Source organism: Dasypus novemcinctus, chromosome 2 (assembly GCF_030445035.2).
Source record: "Dasypus novemcinctus isolate mDasNov1 chromosome 2, mDasNov1.1.hap2, whole genome shotgun sequence".
NCBI lineage: Eukaryota > Metazoa > Chordata > Mammalia > Cingulata > Dasypodidae > Dasypus > Dasypus novemcinctus.
The window spans coordinates 125,562,886-125,585,676 of NC_080674.1; the positions used below are offsets into that span (position 1 = coordinate 125,562,886).

The following is a 22,791-nucleotide window of genomic DNA, read 5'->3' on the forward strand; positions in this document are numbered from 1 at the left end:
CCACAATCACAAATTACTTTTTTAATTACAAAGTGTGTATTTATTTACGCACACATACACATATACATGTAAATTTGTATTTATGTGGATCTAAAAAAATTTTTTGAACATAGTAAATAATGTTGTTAGTCTTGTGTGTGCAGGAAATGATTTAACTTAAAAAAATGTTTCTTTGAAATTTTGACCAGTATTCTCTAATTGTAGGTGGCCAAAGCAGCCTTTTTTAGAAAAAATGATCCTTTAGATGCTGCTATTTTTTACCTTGCAATGAAAAAGAAAGCTGTGATTTGGGGGCTATATAGGTAGGTGAGAAAATTGTACTTTAAAATGAAAAACTTTTCATGAGGAAAAATGTATAAGTTTTATGTTGTATTCTATACAGTGTAATTCAGGGTAGATTCTTCGTTATTTTTTTATTTAAGGAGTGAGATGAAAGGGAAGAAGCTCAGGTGTTTTCCAGAGTTGAAGAATCTTGATTAGGTCACTAGTTTGTTTTCAGATTTCTTCTACAGAAACCCAGTTTTTGCTTATTTTAAGAACATCTCATGATGCTTCTGTAGAACAAAAGGAACTAAACCAAAAACTTGCTTCTGGGTTGGGGAGAAGAAGATGAATTGGTGAAATGTGAAATGGGCATCTAGGCCTCTGTCCTATTGAGAGCTCATGGATCAAGGTTATCCCTCCAAACTGCCTCCTCCTGCAGCCCCTGAACCCATTTCTGGACGGAAGTCACGTAGAATTTTTTCTTCTTCTCAGTTTTCCTCAGCAGTACTTTGGTGACTGTGATGACCATAAAGAGTTCATCATTTGTTTTGGATTCATTTCCAGGTGAATCCATATGAACAGTGATCTTAAATAGATAAATATGATACAAAATCAGTTTTCTAAGAGACTAGATCTCTTAGGATTGTTTTGATTCAGGGCAAATTCCTCCTGTCCCTCTCCCTCCACCAATGTCATCCTAAAATTATGGGTAGGGGGAAAAAAGATGATTGATGAGGTCTATATAGTGAAGTAGCACAGAAGTTAATATAAATTATGTATTTTGCATGTTTTAAATGATTTCTCACAGTGCTGCTAATGTAGTTTTCCTTGTAGTTTGAAAGATAATTTTGTTCATTAATTCCTGATATTTATATGAGAAGGTAAATACTTACCTAATGTTCTTTTCTGCTGGTTAAAGAAGCAGATGTACAGTAATGTATGAACTAGCAAACATTTCTATTGGTTCTTAACTTTTAATTGGCTGACTTTATGTGATTGATTCTGATACAGAAACATTTTGTTTTCAAAATTTTCTTAACTTCTCTTTATAGATCTCAAAAAGAAACCAAGATGACACAGTTTTTTGGACACAATTTTGAGGATGAGAGGTGGCGTAAAGCAGCTTTAAAGAATGCTTTTTCTTTGCTAGGCAAACAAAGATTTGAACATTCTGCAGCATTTTTTCTTTTAGCCGGTTGCCTCAGAGATGCAGTTGAGGTAATGAATGAAACTTTTTTTTTAATAGCCCCTAAAGCTCTTTACGTAGGGCTTAAACTTTTATTTTAACTTAATTATAACTGAATTATAAAAAGGCTCATATTTATAGAGACCTTAAAAATGTTGTCATTTATCTGGAATGGTATTTGAACAGAAATAAGATTATCCAGGCTGCCTTGAACTTATATCTGGCTCTTAGTTGATAAACCTAAGAAAATTCTTAACTGATTATTTCGCAGTAAACCTTTTAAAAAATTATGAATACGTAAGATACAGTCTTTCTACCTTGAAATTGCTCTCTTGCTCAGAATTTCATACAAGTGATTGAAAACAAGTTAACAAATTTGGAAACACTATTTCCTGGGGAAGATAGGAAGAGTACAGTTTTAAGATTATGACAAAATATGTAACTTGGGAAACGGACTTTGGCCCAGTGGTTAGGGCGTCCGTCTACCACATGGGAGGTCCGCGGTTCGAGCCCCGGGCCTCCTTGACCCGTGTGGAGCTGGCCCATGTGCAGTGCTGATGCGCGCAAGGAGTGCCTTGCTACACAGGGGTGTCCCCCGCGTAGGGGAGCCCCACGCGCAAGGAGTGCACCCATAAGGAGAGCCGCCCAGTGCGAAGGAGGGAGCAGCCTGCCGAGGAATGGCGCCGCCCACACTTCCCGTGCTGCTGACGACAACAGAGGCGGACAAAGAAACAAGACCCAGCAAAAAGACACAGAAAACAGACAACCAGGGAAGGGGAGGGGAATTAAATAAATAAAAATAAATCTTTTAAAAAATATATATATATACATATATATAAGTTATATATATATATAACTTGAACTGATGCTATTAAGAATTACCCACCATTTCCTCAGTAAGCCAATTCTTTTAACAAATACACGTTTAGCACTTTCAGGTAGATTTCAAAAATTAACAAATATTGCCAAGTAGGTTTACTGAAGTAGAATTTTTTTTTTATTATCCTTGTTTATTCATTTCTAATGTTAAAAAAAGCCTTGTGTTCTTCTAGTTATTAGTCAAATTGAATTTATCTTAAAATGAATCCCTTATTTATAAATAATATTTCTTTTTTTTTTTTTGAAGGTATGCCTGGAGAAACTGAATGACATTCAGTTGGCTCTTATAATAGCAAGACTGTATGAATCTGAATTTGATACATCTGCAACATATAAATCTATATTACATAAAAAAATTTTGGGAATTGATTCTCCTGTAAATACGCATTATGATCCTTTTCTTCGGAGTATGGCCTATTGGATTTTGGAAGACTATAGCAGTGCTCTGGAAACCCTAATAAAGCCACCTATCAGAGAGGATGGTGGTAAGCTGCACTTCTAAGAAGTTAATGATTAAGAGTTTTATAGTTCTTGTTGCATGCAGAACACTCTCTTGGGTGTTGAAGATAAATATGAAGCAAGTTGAAAACATGGTCCAAGAATTTATGGTTATTTGGGGACTTGCTATTATGTATACAATAATTTTTTTTCTGAAAATTAAATCCTGTGTAACCAAGGACTTAGGCTTTTCTAGTTTTATGAAATAGACTTATTTATTGTCTATAAATACTATCTGTACTTGAATATAGATATTTTGCATAAATACTGATAGAGAGTTAATTGTTTATCTTTGGTGGCAGTTATTGTGTTTGTTAATCAGGTTCATTATTTTTATAGTAAAAATGTATTCAGAGTAAACTGAATTAACTTAAGTGATATTAGAAAAATTTTAACTAAATAAACCCTTGACTGTCTATTGTTCTTTAGAAGAGTGAGGTGTAGGTGTTATTTTTTTAAAATTTATCTTCTTCAACTCCTGCCTTTTTGTTTTAGAAATCCTTTTTGCTAAATCTTTTCTAGAGGTAGGGTAAAGTGGAAATCATTATATGAATTCATGTATAAATGATAAGATTTCCTTCCAGATGTTTTTCCATAGATAGAATTGAATTATGTCTGATGGATTTTTCTTCTTCTTCTTTTTAGGAGGTACCAGGAATTGAACCTGGAACCTCATACATGGGAAGCAGGTGCCCAAACCACATTTCCACACCAGCTTCCCTGACTTACGTCTGATAGTTGGTTCAGTAGGTATCATGTCATTTGGAGTAATAACTGGAAAAACTTTGAGTTCATAGCTTTCCACATGGCATCTTTTCATCAGGAAGTATCTTGTGCCATACCTGTATCTTCTAAACTTATGAGAAAGCCATGTAACTCCTAGCCATCTGAGCTGCAGATTTCCAAAATGACCTATTTTTAATGAAGAAGGAAAAGAAAAGGTGTTTCCAGCCATTTTCTTATACCTGCACATATTCTTGTCAAATAATGTATTTTGATTAGGATTAATACGTAATCTCATATATTTAGAACCAATTAAGACAGTTTCTTCTATAAGAAAATTATAAAAGATAGTAGTGGTTTGAGCCAGGAGATAGGAGAGGAGACAGAGAGAAGCACTTGGATTTGGGATATAATTTGAAGGTTGACTAGACAGAACTGAGTTGGATATAGAGTATAAGGAAAGAGGAGTTGAGGCTAATAAGTCAAGAGTTTTTAGCTTGAGCAATAGGTAAATAAGATGGGAAAGGAGCAGATTTTGTGGGGTGCTGTTTTAGATAGAGAAGCTCTCTGATAAGATAACCTTTGATCAGAGACCTGATCTAAATGAGCAAATAATCAATATAGATATCTGGATAAAGGATAATATTGGCTAAGGGCACACTAAAAAGTATGTGTGTTTAAGTGGAACTATAATGTAGGTCTTTGGATGTAGTAGTCTACAGGGTTAAATTGGGGCAGGAGATAAAAATTTCCAAAGTATCAGCATACGGAATGGTATTTAAAGCCATGTCTGTGAGTTCATCCAGGAAAGGTAAGATAGAAAAAACCTTAAGAACCGAATCCTTGGATAGTCTCAGTATTCAGAGGTACAGAAAATGAGGAGTATCTCTAGCAAAGCAGACTGAGAATGAGTTTCAAGGGAAGTAGAAGAAGAATTAACAGTGTATAAGCAGATGTTTTATATTATCATGGAATATTACCCAAAAAGAGTTGTTTACATGTAAAAATAGTATAGCCTTTTATTTTCATACTGTATTAGAATACTTTTGTAACAACTGTGTCCTTGATTATTTATGCAATGCATTAGTGTGATTTTTTGATAAAATGTTGTCCAAAAAAAGACCAGGTAGATAAAGGTGCAGTTGTAGGAATTTTAAAAAATGAAAAGAACTGCTATACAAATATAGACACCCAATTCAGCTCTTGAATTATTCTTGACTCATAAAATAAATTTGCTTTCAGATCAAACCATGATGACAGCCTGTAATCCTGCAGTTTTTAATTTCTACAATTATCTAAGAACACATCCTCTTTTGCTGAGACGGCATTTTGGATCATCTGATGCGTTTTCTACACACATGAGGTTAACAGGGAAAAGTGGACTGCAAGGAACAATTAATTTAAGTGAAAGAAGATTATTTTTTACTACTGCCTGTGCTCATTTAAAAGCTGGCTGTCCCATGTTGGCTTTGGAAGTATTATCAAAGATGCCCAAAGTCATCAAGAAGACAAAACCTTTTTGTAGAACTTCTAGTTTTTTGGATTCTAGTAAAGACTGTTCTTCATTAACACTGGATGTAAGGGAAGACAAATCCTCTGCTTTTGATTGGTCACAGTCACTCATGAATGGCTTTGGATCTTCCTCAGAGGGTTCCTCTGAGAAGCAGTCAAACTCCACTCTTTCTTTTGACTGGAGCCAACCAAGTGTTGTATTTCAGGATGACTCTTTAGAGTTAAAATGGGATAGTGATAACAGTGAAGAAAATGAGGATCTACCTATTTCAATGAAAGAACTAAAACCTGCACAGAGAAAAATAGGTAAAAAATCAGATGAAATAAGTTCTGATTACACAGAATCTCTCAGCACACTAAATGAAAACATTTTAAGTCCATCAGAAGATATAATTGCAGTTCAATTAAAATTTAGAGCATGTTTAAAGATTCTTACAGTAGAACTTCGTACTTTATCTACTGGCTATGAAATAGATGGTGGAAAATTGCGTTACCAACTATACAACTGGCTTGAAAAAGAGGTGATAGCTCTTCAGAAGACTTGTGACTATTGTTCAGATGCTGAAGAATTACAGTCTGCCTTTAGTAAAAATGGAGATGAATTTCGATTAAATGAAGATAATGAAGATTTGCTTCACCAAACAAAAGTGAAACAACTGAGAGAAAATTTTCAGGAAAGAAGACGGTGGCTCTTGAAATATCAGTCACTCTTGAGGATGTTTCTTAGTTACTGCATACTACATGGTTCCCATGGTGGGGGGCTTGCATCTGTGAGAATGGAATTAATATTACTTTTACAAGAATCTCAGCAGGTATGCAATTTATATGATAGCCAGTCAAAATAATACGTGTGTCAAGCAGTTTTTTTTTTTTAATACAAAATTGTTGATTTTCTTCTTTATGTTTATTTTAAAGAATGCTCCATTTTGTGTGGTGCTCATATTGTGAATTTCTAGAGCTGTATATTTATTACAGTTTAAGGACAATCTAGTATCCGGCCCTTAAGACCTGCTGAATTCCTACTCCACATACTCATATAAATGCCTTGTGAGGCAAGGAGCCTTACTATAAGAGAAGTGTTGTCCCATAATTTTTGAAGTTTCTATTCAATTACCCATGAATTACTTAAGTAATAGATTATATAAACAGTTGGCTAACTCTTATTTCTCTTTGATTTTAAGGAAACATCAGAACCAATTTATCCTTGCTCTCTCTCAGAGCAAACTTCAGTACCCCTCCTCTTTGCTTGTACTGCCAGTGCCAAAACAGTAGTTGCCAGTCCATTACTGCACCTTAGTAATCTAACACATGATATTCTACATGCCATAATAAACTTTGACTCACCACCACATCCTGATATCCAAAGCAATAAAGTGAGTATGCTTATTTTCAAGCTTTTAATTTACCTAAATGCAATGGTAAAACTAAAAGATAAGTGTTAAGGCTTTTTATAAACAACTTTAAACATCAAACTGTGCATAGTGATTGTTATATTTCAAAGTTTGTATTTGTTCTGATCAAAGAAAACTTTCATCTGTGGACTGGGCTCATTTTTTTGTGTTATTTTTTTTGCCAATAGGGTACTTTAATTTCTAAACAAAATACTAGTTATTTCATCTTATTTTTTCACTTATATTAAGATATGAGTAATAAGATATGTGTGCAGACACATGCCTGATTCCTTTAGCAGTACACTTAGCCAAAATGCTGATTATTTTTTTAGAGATAGAAACTTAATATTTGGGAATAAAAGTAGCTATTATTTAAGTAAAGTTTTTCTTTGTTAATATTAAAACATATATTTAAGAATAATGTCAGATATATTTCCTGTCGTTCCTGTAGCCTAGGCAGTAATATGTGAACCAGCTATAGCAGAATCACTTGCAGTCCCTTGTTAAAAAAAAAAAAATTCACTCCAAACTTAATTGAATCAGTCTGTGAGAGTGAGGCCCTGTAAGGTGTGTTTTGTTTTGTTTCTTCAGAAGGTTCTCAGGTGACTCTGATGCAGAACTCATCTAGTTAATTATGTAATCAACCATAGCATCTGTTTTTTATCATCATCACTCAATCTAGCATTAATATCACATTTCATATTTCATCTTTATTCTCTCAACATCTTAAAATCCTTAACAGTGTGACTACATTTGACTATCTTTGCATATCTTGGAGCTTTTTGTTAGTTTGCTTATTTTGGGGGGTCCTCATAAATATATCATTTGGGTCTTTCCCACCTCACAGGCTATGATATCAAACCAGCTTGATTTTCAGCTTGCCTGATGGTGTACTCTTCTTCCAAAATTTTATCCTCTTGGATAACCTTAATGCTTCTAATTTAATCTTGCCACTTCTTTTCCTATACTGCTCTGTAATATCAATGCTCACAGCACTTATTATATAGTTACGAGTTTAATTTCTGTCAGTGCTTGTTTTAGCCAATATCTGTTCCATATTTAACTTCAATTTAGCACAACCATGGTGTATCAGCTAGCTTTTGCTGTTTATGGACCACTCTGAAACATTTGTGGCTTAAAACACCAGCATTTATTTAGGCCATGAGTCTTTGGATTGACTGGCCTGTTTTTCTGGATTGTACCAACTGGACTGATTTCTGCTAGACTCTTACTCATCTTTGGTCAGCTGATGGATTGACTGGACTATCTAGACTGGATCATTTACATATCCAGCAGTTGGCATGTGATTGATAGTGCTGACAGGAAGGTCTGGGTCATGTGTGTGTTATCTTTCAGTGATCAAGCCTAGCTTTTTTTCAGGAGGTGAATTGCAGAAGGTTTAAGAGCAGCAGGAGTAGAATATGCACGGCCTCTTGAGGCCTAGGTTTAGAACTTGAACATCACTTCTTTTGTGTCCTCTTGGTTAAAGCAAGTTGCTGGATCAGCCCAAATTCAAGGAACAGGGAAATAGACTCTTCCTATTGGGGAATATGCAAAATATTGTGATCATTTTTGCCTTCTCCTATACATGGTCTTTGCAACATCACACTATGTGTTCTATTGACAATTAAAGGAGAAAATAGTGATTAGATGTTGGCCTTCTATCATTCCCCATCTTTATCTCTAAAAGACTGTCATTTCATAATCAGATCAAGAATAATATTCTAGTCAAGTCTACTTTGTTAATGTTGGTTATACTTGTTCTTCATCTTCATTTCAGCTTCTACTGTGGCTCCTGCCATACTTCAGAGCTCTCATATCCACCAAAGGTGTTTGACTCTACTGCCTTTCAGTTACTGTTTTCCATACCGTATCCTTTCTTCCTTCTCTTGAAGTTTCAGTCTTTTCACATGGTCTAGTTATGGTATCTAGAATGTATGGTAGCATATTCTTCAATGATCTGTCCATAGGTGAACTGTCAGTTATCTGTCTGTGCCTTATCATATTTTGATTGAGGAAAAAGCAAGTTGAGTGGTACTGGGCTTGCTTTTAGGATGTAGTTCATGGTCTGTTAGGTAACTAACATCTGCTCCCCTTTACTCTTGAAATACGAATTAGGTCACAGATATTTGTTTTATAATTTCTCTGAAGGTCTTAGTGTTTTTCTTTAATTTTTCAGGAGTGAGACTTCTCTAGGCAGAAATAAGTGTTATAGAAAAAATGGGAATTATTTATAATGGCAAAATGTGTATTCTGTTAAATCTTTTTTAAAATGCTGATCATATTAGATCTTTAAAAAAGTTATTTTTTTTTTTCCAGGTATATGTAATGCATACTTTAGCAGCCTCACTTTCTGCTTGCATTTATCAGTGCCTTTGTGGTAGTCATAACTACAGGTAAATATCTTTTTGTGAAATTTAATAATGCTTCCAGTAACCAAGTGAGATTTCAGATTTTGTATGTTATACTTTAGAAAAACTATCTATAGCAGCCTATTTTAAGAATCATTTCCCCCACTCTGATGGCTCCCTTGTCTGTTTGCTTGTTTTTGCTCATTGTTTGTGCTTTGTCTGCTCATTGTTTTTTGCTTGTTGTCTGCTCATTACCCGTCTGTTTTGTTTTTTTTTTCTTTAGGAGGGAACCAAACCCAGGACCTCCCATGTGGGAGACAGGTGATCAACTCCTGGAGCCACATCCTCTCCCTGCTTTTTTGTTTTTTGCTCATTATCTGATTGTATTTTTTGCTTGTTGCCTCCTTGTTGTTTTTGCTCGATGTCTGTCCTTGTCTGCTCATTGTTTGTCTTCTTTAGGAGGTACCAGGAACCAAACCTAGGTAGGACCTCCAACCCATCCCCCATGTGGGAAGTGGGTGCTCAATTGCTTGAGCCATATCTGCTCCCCAGCAGCCTACTGGAAATAATGCAAAAATCGTAGGGTTGAGGTGTTGAGTACTTTTTTTTTTTTCAGTTGAAATTTTAGCTTTTACCTTTATGACAAATGAATCTCAAGTAAATGCTCATCAATATAATTAACAGCCTTTTATTATCACTGCTTTATACCAGACACATTAATAGGCACTGAGACTTTTAGCACAGATAAGGTCTTTTTCCCTAAGGTTGGTCTAGTACTAGACACAGACATGTGAACTGATAAATGGTATGTAACATGGTATAGATCATAAATGACAAATACTATAAAATGATAGTAAAAGGCTGAGGGGGCACAGAGGAGGGAGTGACTAACTTAGAGAAATTTTTGAGAAAAATTTTACTGAAGAGTTGACATTTAGGATTTTTATCTTCTTAGTATTTCACTATAATTTATCTTGGCTTTATAAAAATCTTGTTTGCCATTCTTTTGGACTTTTCTATATCTATCTTTGAAATTTTCTGACATTATTTCTGCAAATATTGTGTCTTTTCTATTTCTCATTTTTAGACAGATATTGGAACTTGTGGATCAGTCTTACGTTTCTTTCACCTTTCCTTTCGTATTTTTTTAATCTCTTTCTGCTTCATTTCAGGAGAAATCATAGCTTAATTTTCCAGCTACACTAAGTCATTCTTCAGCAATGTCCTGTCATGTAGCTTTTCTGAGTATGTTTTAGGAATTATGTTTTTAGTTTCTAAATTTTTTGTGGACATTTTTATAACCAGTTTTATAACATTTTGTTTTTATTTCATGATGGTTTTTACCTCTCTAAGTTTAAAGTAGTTTTCTTAATATTCTTATAAGTCTCTTTCCTCAGGATAAGGTTTTTTTCCCTGAGTTTGAGGTATCTTATATGGTGACAGCCTTTCTTGGTTTTGATTTTTGGTTGCCTTGTTCATCTTATGTGTTGGAATTCTCCCTTGGGAAGCCTCAGCTTACCACTCTGGTTTTATATTCCCAAGGTAGCTTCAACTTAATTCCTTTGGCCCTACTCCTCTGAGAGTTTGCATTCTTGTTAAGTATGGCTTTGTTTTCATAAACTTATTTTTATCTCTCCTAATATTTCCATAGTTTTACTGTAGCAGGGAGAATAATTTTTTGTTATTACTGCGCTATCTTGAAACTGGAAAGTAAACTAAGAGAAACTATTTACAAATTTATGATCAATAAGATTTACCAATCAAAACAGATTTTAACCAATAAATGTCCTATGATCAAGTATTCATTTACTTAATGTATAATACAGGAATTTCTCACAGGATTTAACAAATTTCTTAGTGCCATATTCTGTCAGAATTATTACATAGTTTATGCCAACTTATATGTTATTTTTTCACTCATAGGTTTACTTAGCCTTAGCTTAAAGTGTCATATACTTGGGGAAGTTTACTCTAAATTCCCAAATTGTGCGAAATACTCCCCCTTTTGCTTTTGTAGCACCTTATTTAGAGAGTCATCTTTAAAAACAATATGATAAAATTGTTCGTTTGTTTTTAATTCCCCCACCAGACTAAATTTCATGGGGCAGAAACCATGTTTTTCATAGTACCTGATACAGTGCATGGTATGTGGTAGGCTAACATTACATTAAATTGAATATAGACAGAGTTTGTTCTCAACCACAAAGCCTTGCTTTAAAGTTCAGTGAGTAAACTTAATAATTGTGATTCATAATGATTTAGATTTCTCTTTTGTACTTATCGTAGGTCTTTCATTAAATAAGTATCTTTAAAAGCTGTCAGGTCTTTAGCAATTTAGAATATCTGTGTGTTTATGAGTACATTTAAAGGCTTTATTGTAATACACCACTAGACTGGAGAGTACAGTACTTAGATATAATATTAGTATAATTAATACATTAAAATGTATATTTAAAGTACCATAGAGCTAAGATCTGAAACATGGAAATATTACATGTGAAATCCATCACAGATTAAAATATTGTTTTCTTCTCTTAGTTCATTACAAACAAATGAGTTTACTGGAATGGTGTATCAGACAGTACTGCTTCCCCTCCGACATTCTTTGAAACCTGGAAGCTTAGATGAAGCAATAACTCCCAGTACATTACCTGCTCAGTGGCCAGGTAAATAATTTATGTATGTGTGAGTTTTTCCCTAGCATCACTAAAACTTTGTCAGATGATTAAAAGGCAGATTTGGTTTTATTTTGCAGCATGAAAATCATTATTGAATACTACTGGAATTGACACCAGTTCAGTATTTATCATGCATTACAAATTATACAATTACTTAGCACTGTTTCCTTAAGATCATTATGCTGAAATAACTCAAGGATTTTGTTGTATTGTTTAAAATTTTGCTTTTACTGTTACAGAAAAACATGTATTGTAACAAAACAATTTTATAACATTTATTAAGATTTTGATGTCATTTCACTTGCAACTATGTGATATTTTAGCTTTCTTATTGAGATAGTAATTTAAATTGGGTTTATTCTTACCAGATTTGAGTCAGATTGCATGTTTTTATTGTTTCTCTAAGTTTAACAGCTCAGCATTTGTTCTTTAACTGTAAAAACCCTTACCAATCTGTGAATCTAGGGAAGAAGATATTTAATCCCGATGCCATGAATTTTTTTGAAAATGACAAAATGTAGTTAATTTTTTATTTTTAAATTTCATTGTTGTTTGTTCTAGGAATAATTTCTCTAATTCGACTTTTGAATTCTTCTGGTGAGGAAGCCCAGTCAGGGCTTACAATCTTGCTCTGTGAGATTCTCACAGCAGTTTATCTTAGTCTCTTCATTCATGGCCTGGCAACACATTCTAGTAATGAACTATTTCGGATTGTGGCACATCCTCTAAATGAAAAAATGTGGTCTGCTGTTTTTGGTGGAGGAGCTCATGGTCCCAGCAAAGAAGACACACATTCAAAAGCTTTAACCGGTTAGTTTTATTTTTTATCTTTTTTTTTTTTTTTAAAGAATTGTAACTTTCTCAAATACATTTATAGTTTAATTTAGTTACAGTTAGAAAGTTCTTATTACAGATCATTTTCTTAAAGCATAAACAAATAGTTTTACAGTGGAAATACAGTATCAAGTTTCCAGTACAATTTTTAGTCCTTCAGATAACTTACGCACTAGTCTGTTCGCATTGTATAATAAATGATTAGAACTATCTGGTGTATTTTTCTTAAATATTATACTGTGAAAATTTTTATTTGCTTTGAAATACACTATAATTTGGTTTTGTTCTTCCCAAATACAGATTATCTTTTCTTTCTTTGGCAGGAAGGCACTTTGCTATGTCTAGCCCCCACCAGGTAGTCGTATTCTCCATGGAATGTGTGGGCTTTTCCAAAGCACTTTCAGCCATCAATTCTCATAGCCCTCCCAGTCTTGCAGGCAAGATACTAGCTTTAGAAATAGGCTTTTACAGTTCAGCTTGCTATGTTTTGTTTTGGAGTGATTGGGGTACAGTTGATCAGTTTTATTTTGTTTGGTTTTATAGAAATTTCCTTTAATCAAGTCATTTTAAAAAATGTAAAGCAAAGGTTAACATTTTAAAAATCCTTCTTTGCAATTTATTCTGCTTTTTAATTCTTGGTTTTTTATATTTTCTGTTCCTTAGCATTTAACATATTTTTAGATCTTTAAAAATAAAGAAGTCACGATGCTAATCATAAAAATCAAACTATAGCTTGAAGTGACTGGAAAAACATTTCAAATGACAATGCTTTATGATTTGCGTATTATTATGATTCTGGCCATCAGGATTTTTGGATTTCTAAGTGTTCAAAATCCATGAAAAGTAAAAATTTTGAACAATTCTATTTCCTTTCCAAACAAATATTAAGACTACATATATTGTATTTATTCAAAGATAGAAACATCATCAGACTTTTTTGAGCTAAAAAGGAGATTCATGATGCTTTTTGCCTTTAAGCTAAGTTTCCTTTTTGTGATTTATTCACCCATGTATGATAATCTTGGTTTTCAAATTTAGAAGGTTATGGGAAGTAGATTTGGGGGTTAATTTATAACACCTAAAAATCTGTTTCATTTTATACTGACATTGAATACATAAGATTTTTTAAAATACTTTTGGAAAAACAAACTCTATGCATATTTTTTCTTCTTTTTTTTTTAGGAGGTACCGGGTTTTGAACCCAGGACCTCATACATGCGAAGCAGGCACTCAGCTACTGAGCTACACCCACTCCCTATGTATGTTTTTAAGGGAGAAGCCCAACAATGTTATTTATCTCTTTCTTAATTTTAATTCTCTTCCTCTATACCATCTATGTTCAAAATATACATGTATATATGTGTGTCTATAGGCTTACATCTTTATGTTGGGAAGTGAGACAGTTGGGGGTGAGAACAAAAATACTTGAATTTGGCTTCATTATTTAGGAGAAAACTAACCCTGATTGATAAATATTCTTTGAATGGAGCTACAGTAAAAGCAAGTTATAAAATCAGTTATCTTGTTGAAATATTAAAGTTATTCAGATTAGCGTTGGCATTAACTAGTAGTTAATAATAAAATAATAATAAAGCACTTTTCACTAAGCTATACCCTGTATGATTGTGCAACAGAAGATTCCTATGAGACAAAATCATGGTGGCCTACTTTCTATTTTCTTGCTTGAAATACTTTTCTTCAGTTATGTAGGACTCTCTTACTTTCTAATTCAGCTCTCTTCCCCTTTCACCAAAATAAATAAGTGAAAAAAGCAGGCAAGGATTTAGTATCAGTACTTTATGTTTAATACTTACAATAAGGCAAATTCAGTTTATAACTTTGAGCAGAGGTCAGAAAAAACTTTTGCTGTAAATTTTCATATAGTACATAGTTAGGCTTTGTAGGCCCTTTGGTCACTTTCATAACTACTTAATTCTGCCCTTGTAGCACAAAAGCCGCCATAGACAATATGTAAATGAATATGTGTAACTATGTTCCAGTAAAACTTTATTTACAAAAATAGGCTGTACTTGCCAACACCTACTGTCGATGTAGGTGCTATGTATTAGTGCTCCATTTGGAATAGAATATTTGCCTTCCCTGTTAAAAGAATTCAGGTTTTAAGAACAGCCAACATCAGTGTATTAGGACATGGAGCTTACATTGGGTGTTATTATAAGAACCTGACATAATCATGAAATGTACTACTTTGAGGGTAAGTGGCATCAAAAAGATAACTTATAATGAACTCTACTGTGGGCCATAACTTCCTTGAACAAAGGCAGGGGCTATTTCAGACCTCCACCTCCACCCCCACTCCCCCAAGATGACTCCCTTGTCTGTTTGCTCGTTTTTTGTGCTCATTGTTTGTACTTGTTGTTTGCTTATTGATTTTGCTCTTATTTATTTACTCACTCATTGCCTGCCTTTTTTTTCTTTAGGAGGTACCAGGAACCAAACCTGGGACCTCCCATGTGGGAGGCAGGCACTCAGCTCCCTGAGCCACATCCACTCTGTGCTCTTTTGTTTTTGCTCGTCGTTTTTGCTCATTGTCTGCTCATTGTTTTTGCTCTATGTCTTCTTATTGTCTGTGTTCATTGTTTGTCTTCTTTAGAAGGTGCTGGGAACTGAACTCAGGGCCTCACATGTGGGAGGTGGGTGCTCAGCTTGCTTGAGCCACATCCCCTTCCCCTAATTCAGTTTTGACTTAAAGCTACTGAAAATGTACAACGGTATATTTTCTCCTGAAATTTCCTGAAGCTTCACCTGAAACTTATCATCCTGTCTGGTATTCCACATTTTGTCTACATCCTAGTTACTGTTTTATCTCTCTGGTCCTTTCCCTTTGCCCTAAATTAAACCTATTTCCATCTACCTTTCCTCCTTTTAAATTTCAAATTTCAAATGCAAATTTACTTTTTCTAGTGTTTTAATATTTTAATTATTGAAATATCTCTTTTCTGATTTAAAGAGTAATTTCCTGGGCTTTTTAAATTTATTTTTGATATTGATGTTTTAAAAGGGAAAAGACTACCTTCACATGAAACTTACCTTGGACTATATTTTTAACTTGAAATATCTGAATTTAGTTAAGGGTATCTTAGACTGTTAAGGAGTCTAAGGGGAGTAAGATTTATAGATCTTTTGGGTTTACTATTAAATAATTGATAGATTAATTTTGGCCCTATTTTTAATATGTTGTGAGAGAAAATGATTTGTTGAGGCTCTGATCTTGCCAATGTTAAATATTAAAACAGGAAAAATTTTTGTGGAACAAAGTCTTGTAAAAAATATACCGTAAAAAAATGAAAAATACCTCTTACCAACCAGGCGGCAGCTCTCAATTCCAGTCATTATTACTGAGCACAGATATGTAAAGAACCTTACTCAGTGCATCTGTTCCAGGTTGTTCCTTTTTTTGACCATTTAGATTTAATAGTTATTTCCAGAAACAAATACCATTACGTTAATTCTCTTTCAAGTACCATCATAAACTGTATCCCACCACTTATTGACAATACCCATAAGTCCTAAATAATCAAAGTGATCAAAAATTTTCTGCATCTCTATTTTTAAACTTTTGGATTTGGACACTGTAGCTAAATAATATAGAATGCTTAAAAGATGTTGTTCACTTAGTTTTAGGGTTAGTTGTAGTCATATCCAGGTTTCTTTGAGAATCCAGAAACTGCTTCTGAATACAACCAATCATGGAAATAACTGAAGGAGCACTTAGAGAAAACAGGAATGATGTGATTCATCAGTTTGCTAAATAGAAGAAAGGAGTATACTCACTGATGACGCCAAAGGCATTCTGGAAAAAGAAGGATAAATAAAAGAAAGAAGGGATGAAGTAAAGGTAGTAGTAGATAGTGAAAGACAGTAGTGGCAATTAGAAGCATCAATCCTGTGAAGCAAATTAATTGGAGCGAGAAAATCTGAGAACAAAAATTAACCAAGACAAGGGACTTTGGCCACTCAGTGTGTGAGGCAAAGCTCTGAAATTTCTATTTTTGAAGACATTATTATGATTTTGGAAGCACACCAACTAAAGCAGCTTGAAAACGTTTATGTTGTAGGTAAGCAGTCCTTGTATGTATTAGAATTGCCTTAGGACACTTTGGTTTAAACACAATCATGATATATACCAAGTGTCTAATTGCATTAAATTATATGCAATATGTATTGTTGATCAAGGAGTAAAATAGCATATTTTAGAAAAGTCGATCTGAATTCAGTCAAAATTAATATATGTATTTTTCGCTTTTAGCATTTAAATTTGGCCAAATGAAATCTGACCAGTTTAGAGTATTTGATATTCCTGACAACCTTGGCAATAGTCAGTATATTGTATATTGGAGATGAAGTAAGTGTTTAGAATCCCTAAATCTATTTTCTAAAAGGTGTTTTTATGAATTTAATAGTGTGAGAGAAATATAAAAGTATTCATTTATTTACCTTGTTTTGGTATAATTTTAATTTTCTTTGCAGTAATCTCATGAGCTAATTTATATTTCTGTCTACATGTCTATTTTTACTTAGTATTTTACCACTTCTTTTAAGGAAACAATATTCATGTATAGCTTAAGCTTGTTAAATTAAAAGATGATAGATTATTTTCATTAGACTCTAGCTTGACAAATGAGAATTCTTACCAAAAAAGTTAGGTGTACATAAATAAATAACTTAATTTTTAGTCAGAATATTTTTATTTTCTTTGTGCATTCGATATCATGTTATAAAGAATTTGGTTTTCTAATTAACTAGAACTGAAGTACAGGCATAGAATTTGTGGAGTTCTGGATTATTTTGCTATTACGGTTAATTTTAAAAGTAGAGAATCAGCTAATCAGCAGTTTTCAAAAGTTACACCCTTTTTTCAGTTAAAAATCCTTATTTTTGCTATTTTATTGCATATTGTAAATTAACCAAAAAGACTTTAAGAGTTTTTATTGTATTTTGTGATAATATCTGCAGTTTTAAGACCTACAAATTTTGTTTTATTTATCTTGATACATTTATAGTAATATAGTTTTTTATGTCTCCAAATTGAAGAATGAAATGCAAAATTAGTGTTCTATTTGTAGTAATAAGCATGTCATGTTTTACATATTCCTAACACTTTTAACTGGTGATTTATTATTTAAAAAAATTTTTTTTAACTTGTTAGACCTCAAAATAACTTACTTCCCTGGGAAAGGGAATACATTTTTGTTAGGATCCTTGAAGAGACTTTGTTTGAGGAACATAGGGCTTTAATTTAAAGTTTAAAAGCATTCTGTTCATACATTTCATTAAGTTATAAGGAAGGCAAATTGTTATATAACAAAAGGATATAAGAGAAGGGGAAGAGAAAAAGGGAAGGGATAGACTATAAAAGAAACACTCCAAGAAAGGCCCATGTATAACATTACTTTTTGCACCTAAATATTTTCATCTAATATGCTTTTATTTTACTGCTAAGGCCTGATGACAAAGGTAGGAACTAAATGAACTAAATGAAACATTTTTAGTTCTCTGACCTTACTCCTCATTTAATATATTTAAGCACTTTACTAAGATTAGGTATGTGCTGTCTCTCTCAACCCATTTTCTGATATTTCTGGCAGTCCTGAGTACTGTAGCAAAAAGGCGTGAATGCTTTCTCCATTCTAATTTTTAATAAGTGTGTTGAATTTGAGCTATAATCTTACAGACCAGGGGTTCTTAACCTGTTTTTTTTCCATGGACCTCCCCTTTGCCAGTCAGGTGAAAACCATGGACCCCTTACTAAGTCCACACTATACTGTGTATTATTAATATTTAATAAATGTATCACACGTTCACCAGCACCTCCCCACAAGAATAACGTTCTTTTTGAATTTCAGTTCAAGCTCATGGACCCCTTGTTAAGAACCCCTGTTGTAGACAGAGCCATAATGTGGCCTTTGGAGTGATTGATAAGTAGTACACTAGGCAGGGATCTCCATACTTTTGATTACTTATTTCTATATTTGAAACAAGCTTGAGTAAACCCCAATGTATAATTGCTTATAAATACCTGTACTTAACATTGATACAGACATTATGCATTTATAAACCTTATTTTCTTCTTCTCCTTACCAATATTCCCACTTTTCCTTCCTTCTTTCCCTTAATCCTGCCATTTTCCTTCTACTTTCCTTTCTTCTCTTTTTACTTTTCCCTTTCCTTTCCCTTCCCCTTTCCCTCTTTCCATCCTTTACTTCTGCCTCCTTCCCTTTTCTCTTCTTCTTTCCCTCCACTCCTTTGTTTCTCACTCACCCTCCTACTGTCCTTATCTTCTTGTCTTCTTTTCCTTTTCCTCCCTCCTCCCTTTATTTCTCCTCCTAGTTACTGAAAAATAAATCTAAATAGAAGTTCTAATAGTTTCCACCTATATTCCAATGAATCATTTTACACCTCATTTACCTTGGAGGCTATCTTGCTGTATGATATGGAGACAAATCATTACTTTCTATTAAGATGTTCTGCAGTTCACTTTACAGATATTTATGGAGCAGTTGCCAGGTATTGTGCTAGGTAATAATCAAAAGAAGATACCAAGTGTCACTTTATCTAGAATCTGGATAGTATCACCTGTCAGGTGTTTTTATCATTAATCTTTTTCTTTGAGAATTAAGAAGTACCTTTAATTCTCTGTTCCTTTAATCTCCTGGGTTTTTTTTTCCTTTTGAAATCTTATTTTTACTCATTAAAATTTTGAGGATTTCTTTCACACTTAATTTGTGTTCATTTATATTTGTATGTCTCATGTTTTTTACTTGAAATACCTTGAGAATAGAAGAGTATATATTTTGTAGGAGACTAAGGACTTAGCTTGAATTGGCTTACAAAAAGTAAGAAATAGATTTGAAATCTATTTTATATTAAATTTATATGATTTTTATTTTCATATTTGTGTTTCAACTTAACATTTTTTAAAAACTATCAGTTAAATTATTTACTTTCCCCTGCCCCCGAAGTTTTGGAGCTAAATTTGAAGTTCTAGGACAATGTGCCTCTTTTTTTTTTTTTTTCCAATATTTTTAGGCACCAAGGCCAGGAATTAAACCCCAGATCTTCTATGTGGAAACTGGCACTCAACCACCAAGCCACATCAGCTCCCCTGAGTTGGTTTTTTCATTTGTTTGCTTGTTGTTTGTTTTGTTTTTAGGAGGCACTGGGGACTGAACCCCGGACCTCCCATGTGGGAAGCAGGTGCTCAACAGCTTGAGAGACATCTGCTCCCCACAATGTGCCTCTTGATGCTTCATATACCCTCTGGCATAATCGCTAATAGCCACCATGATTTAGGAGGTACTTTAGATTGAGAAGTAAAGAATAAGGTGCTTTATTTTAAAAGGTCAGGTTTTAAATAAATGACATTCAAATCTAGATTCAGAATAATAATTTGGTTATGCCTGATTTAAAATGATAAGCTAAAATATAAATGTCATTTTAGTCGCCTTCCTCTTATAATTTTAATGAAAATATATGTGTGGGGGAAAAAAAATCCAGTAGTACGGAAGAATTTATGATGAAAAGCAACATTGTTTTTCTTTCCTTCTCTGTACCTCCCATCACCATTCTTCAGCTATAGCCTCTTAACCATTTCTCTATTTCCATTTTAAGTGCTTCTGGGAGTAACTTCCATAATTCTAATAAAAACCACAGTGCAGAATGTGCTGTGGGTAAGAGAAGGAGTTCTTAGAAGGGAAGGAATGTGTAATTGTATGCTTAGTCCACTGTGTTTACATAGAAGTCTACTTTTTAAAAAGGACTTTCTGTGAATACAAAGGAGATAAGAAATTGATATTAAAAATTTATTGCTCAGGCCTTGATTCTGTCTGACTTTTTCATTTGAGTGCCTTAATTTCCTCAGCCACTTTCTAATCTTTCAGTGCCCCTTATAATTCATGAGCTTTATACCCACGTTTGTTTTTTGTTTTTTATAAGATTTATTTTTTATTTCTTTCCCCTTCCCTGCACCCCCTCCCAGTTGTCTACTTTCTGTCCATTTGCTGTGTGTTCTGTTTCTACTTGTATTCTTGTCAGCAGCACAGGAAATGTGTCTCATTTTGTTGCGTCATCTTGCTGCGTCAGCTCTCTATGTGTGCGGTGCCATTCCTGGGCAGGCTGCACTTTTTTCATGCTGGGCAGCTCCCCCTACAGGGCGCAGTTCTTGCACATGGGGCTCCCCTACCCAGGGGACACCCCTGCATGGCACGGCACTCCTTGTGCGCATCAGCACTGCGCGTGCGCCAGCTCATCACATGGGTCAGGAGGCCCTGGGTTTGAACCTTGGACCTCCCATGTGATAGGCAGATGCCCTATCCGTTGGGCCAAATCCACTTGCCTGTACCCAAGTTTTATCTTCCTTCATCCCTAATACTATTATTTTTCTTCTGTGTTGTTGGTAAAGTAGCTATTTTTTCCTTAATGGAACAATTGAGTAGGTTTTTATCTAAGAAGTGGCAGAAGTTCTTGGTATTTGATTATTATCATTTTCAAAAAACAATTGGGGAGTGGGTGTATAGATAAGATAGGTTTGTTTTTTAAAAAAAAAAAACAATTTAACACCCAGCAACTATGTATTTTTTTCTGGTGCCCCTCTTTTGCTTCATGACCAATCTAAGCCAATCTAATTTAAGCATAAAATTGCTTGAAGTCTTGCTGTAATTTAAAAGAAAAGGAGGGAGCAACTACCCTAATGACAAGCCACAGATCATTTCTTGTTTGCTGGCAGGCATAACTCAAGTCATTTCATTTGTAACACCTCAAGTAATATGCTATTCAATACCATAGACCTACTTGCCAAATTTTGTTTCCTATCATTGGGTCTTTTTTTTTTAATCATTTCATTTTATTTTCCTCATGACCTATCATTGGGTCTTAACTTAAACATTAAATGTTAAATTCCCAGTATTTTAATGTCATATACCTGAATTAACAGACTGTACTGTAAAACATTTTCTTTAATGACATTGGGATCTTGACAAAATCTGTTATTTTGGCATTGTTAGTATGTTTTATTTTTACAGAGATTTCCTATGCTTCTGTGTCACATGCCTTCTAATAATTAAAAACAAAAAGGAAAACTGTAATATTAAAGCCAGATGATAAATTTATCTTGAAACTTAGCATTAATTTTTTGAAAGGTAAAAAATAACTTTATATTCTAAAGATATTTCACTTGATGAGAATTTGATAAATTGCACTGTTTAGATTTTAGAATGTAAGTATATGCAACAGGTATATTGCATGGTAGATTAGGGGAGCAGATGTAGTTCAGTGGTTGAGCACCTGCTTCTCATATACAAGGTCCTGGGTTCAATTTCCGGTACCTCCTAAAAAAAAAAAGTAGGTTATTAATTATCGAGTGCAGATAAAAACAAAGAAAAATTTTATACATTTAATCTGATGGCTCCTTTGAAAATCATTTGAAAGATTATTAATACCACTTTTTAGCAATATCTTAGAATACTAATGTTTTATTCTTAGTATCTATTAATATTTGTTAATTTCCTTTTTTCCGTTATAACTAAATTATAGTTATAAACTCAGTGTGCCTTTAAGCTTGATATAATGCATGTGCATGCTTTTTATGCAAACTGAGCAGCTTCAAACAGTGAAACAGAAGTGTAGTACAGCACAGATATTTGTATCCCTTTGGTAGGTATCAATTGAAGAATATTGGTCTACTTTAATGTGGAGTTGTTTGCCTGTCTCTTAGACCAGGCTTATTTTTTTGGACATCCTTGATTTTCTGCTAGTGATTTGCATCTTTGACTTAGTGTTGCTTAAAGCATCTTTGATTTAGTGTTGCTTAAAGAAATGTGTACCCTTTGTGTGTGTGTGCTAATACCCTTAGTGTTCTAAGATGAAATACCAGAAGTACACTGAAGATCTGTTAAGTGTTTAAAAGTTAAAACATAAAAATTGCATTTTTTCCTCCTGTATTTCCATTAACTAGAAAATTCCATCTCTGTGCATTTCTAAAAGTTTGAATCAGTTTAATTAAGTAGTTAAGGTCCCTCAATTTTTAAAGTATTTTCTTATGAAAAAGTATAGTTGTATATAAAGATATAAGGCCAGGTAGAAACTGAAGAATCTCTGAAGTGAGTTATTGCCTTTATTTAACATTGACATCTATGATATGCTTAAAAAAATGAAATGGAAGGAGGTAGGAAATTTCCTCTTATGTTACCAGCTAACATGTAAACTAATTTACAGGTAGATTTTATATCCTATTTATGCCAAACTTATGATTGATAAGCATTCAGAAATTGAGGGACAAATTGAGGTAAAAGGAGGGACCACTATACAAGGTGAATTTTTTTATTGTCTGCTATTTACTTTCTCTACACTTTCATAATACTAAAGTCATTTCTTATTATTTGTATTTATTTATAGTTAACCTTAGGCCTTTTATGTAAAGACAGATGAAATAAATACCGTGAAAATAATACATACTT

At 33.6% G+C, this 22,791-nt stretch overlaps 1 protein-coding gene across 7 annotated transcripts in view; it reads left to right on the forward strand.

Moving 5' to 3' along the window:
• Positions 1–22,791, forward strand: part of DMXL1 (Dmx like 1) — a 166,784-nt gene that overhangs the window by 80,828 nt on the left and 63,165 nt on the right. For all 7 annotated transcript variants that reach the window (XM_058277529.2, XM_058277531.2, XM_058277537.2 and 4 more), the window contains exons 21-28: positions 205–302; positions 1,317–1,482; positions 2,577–2,814; positions 4,793–5,874; positions 6,244–6,435; positions 8,773–8,849; positions 11,343–11,470; positions 12,044–12,292. In XM_058277529.2, the coding sequence (XP_058133512.1) occupies positions 205–302; positions 1,317–1,482; positions 2,577–2,814; positions 4,793–5,874; positions 6,244–6,435; positions 8,773–8,849; positions 11,343–11,470; positions 12,044–12,292 (2,230 nt within the window). The remainder of the gene's footprint in view (positions 1–204; positions 303–1,316; positions 1,483–2,576; positions 2,815–4,792; positions 5,875–6,243; positions 6,436–8,772; positions 8,850–11,342; positions 11,471–12,043; positions 12,293–22,791) is intronic.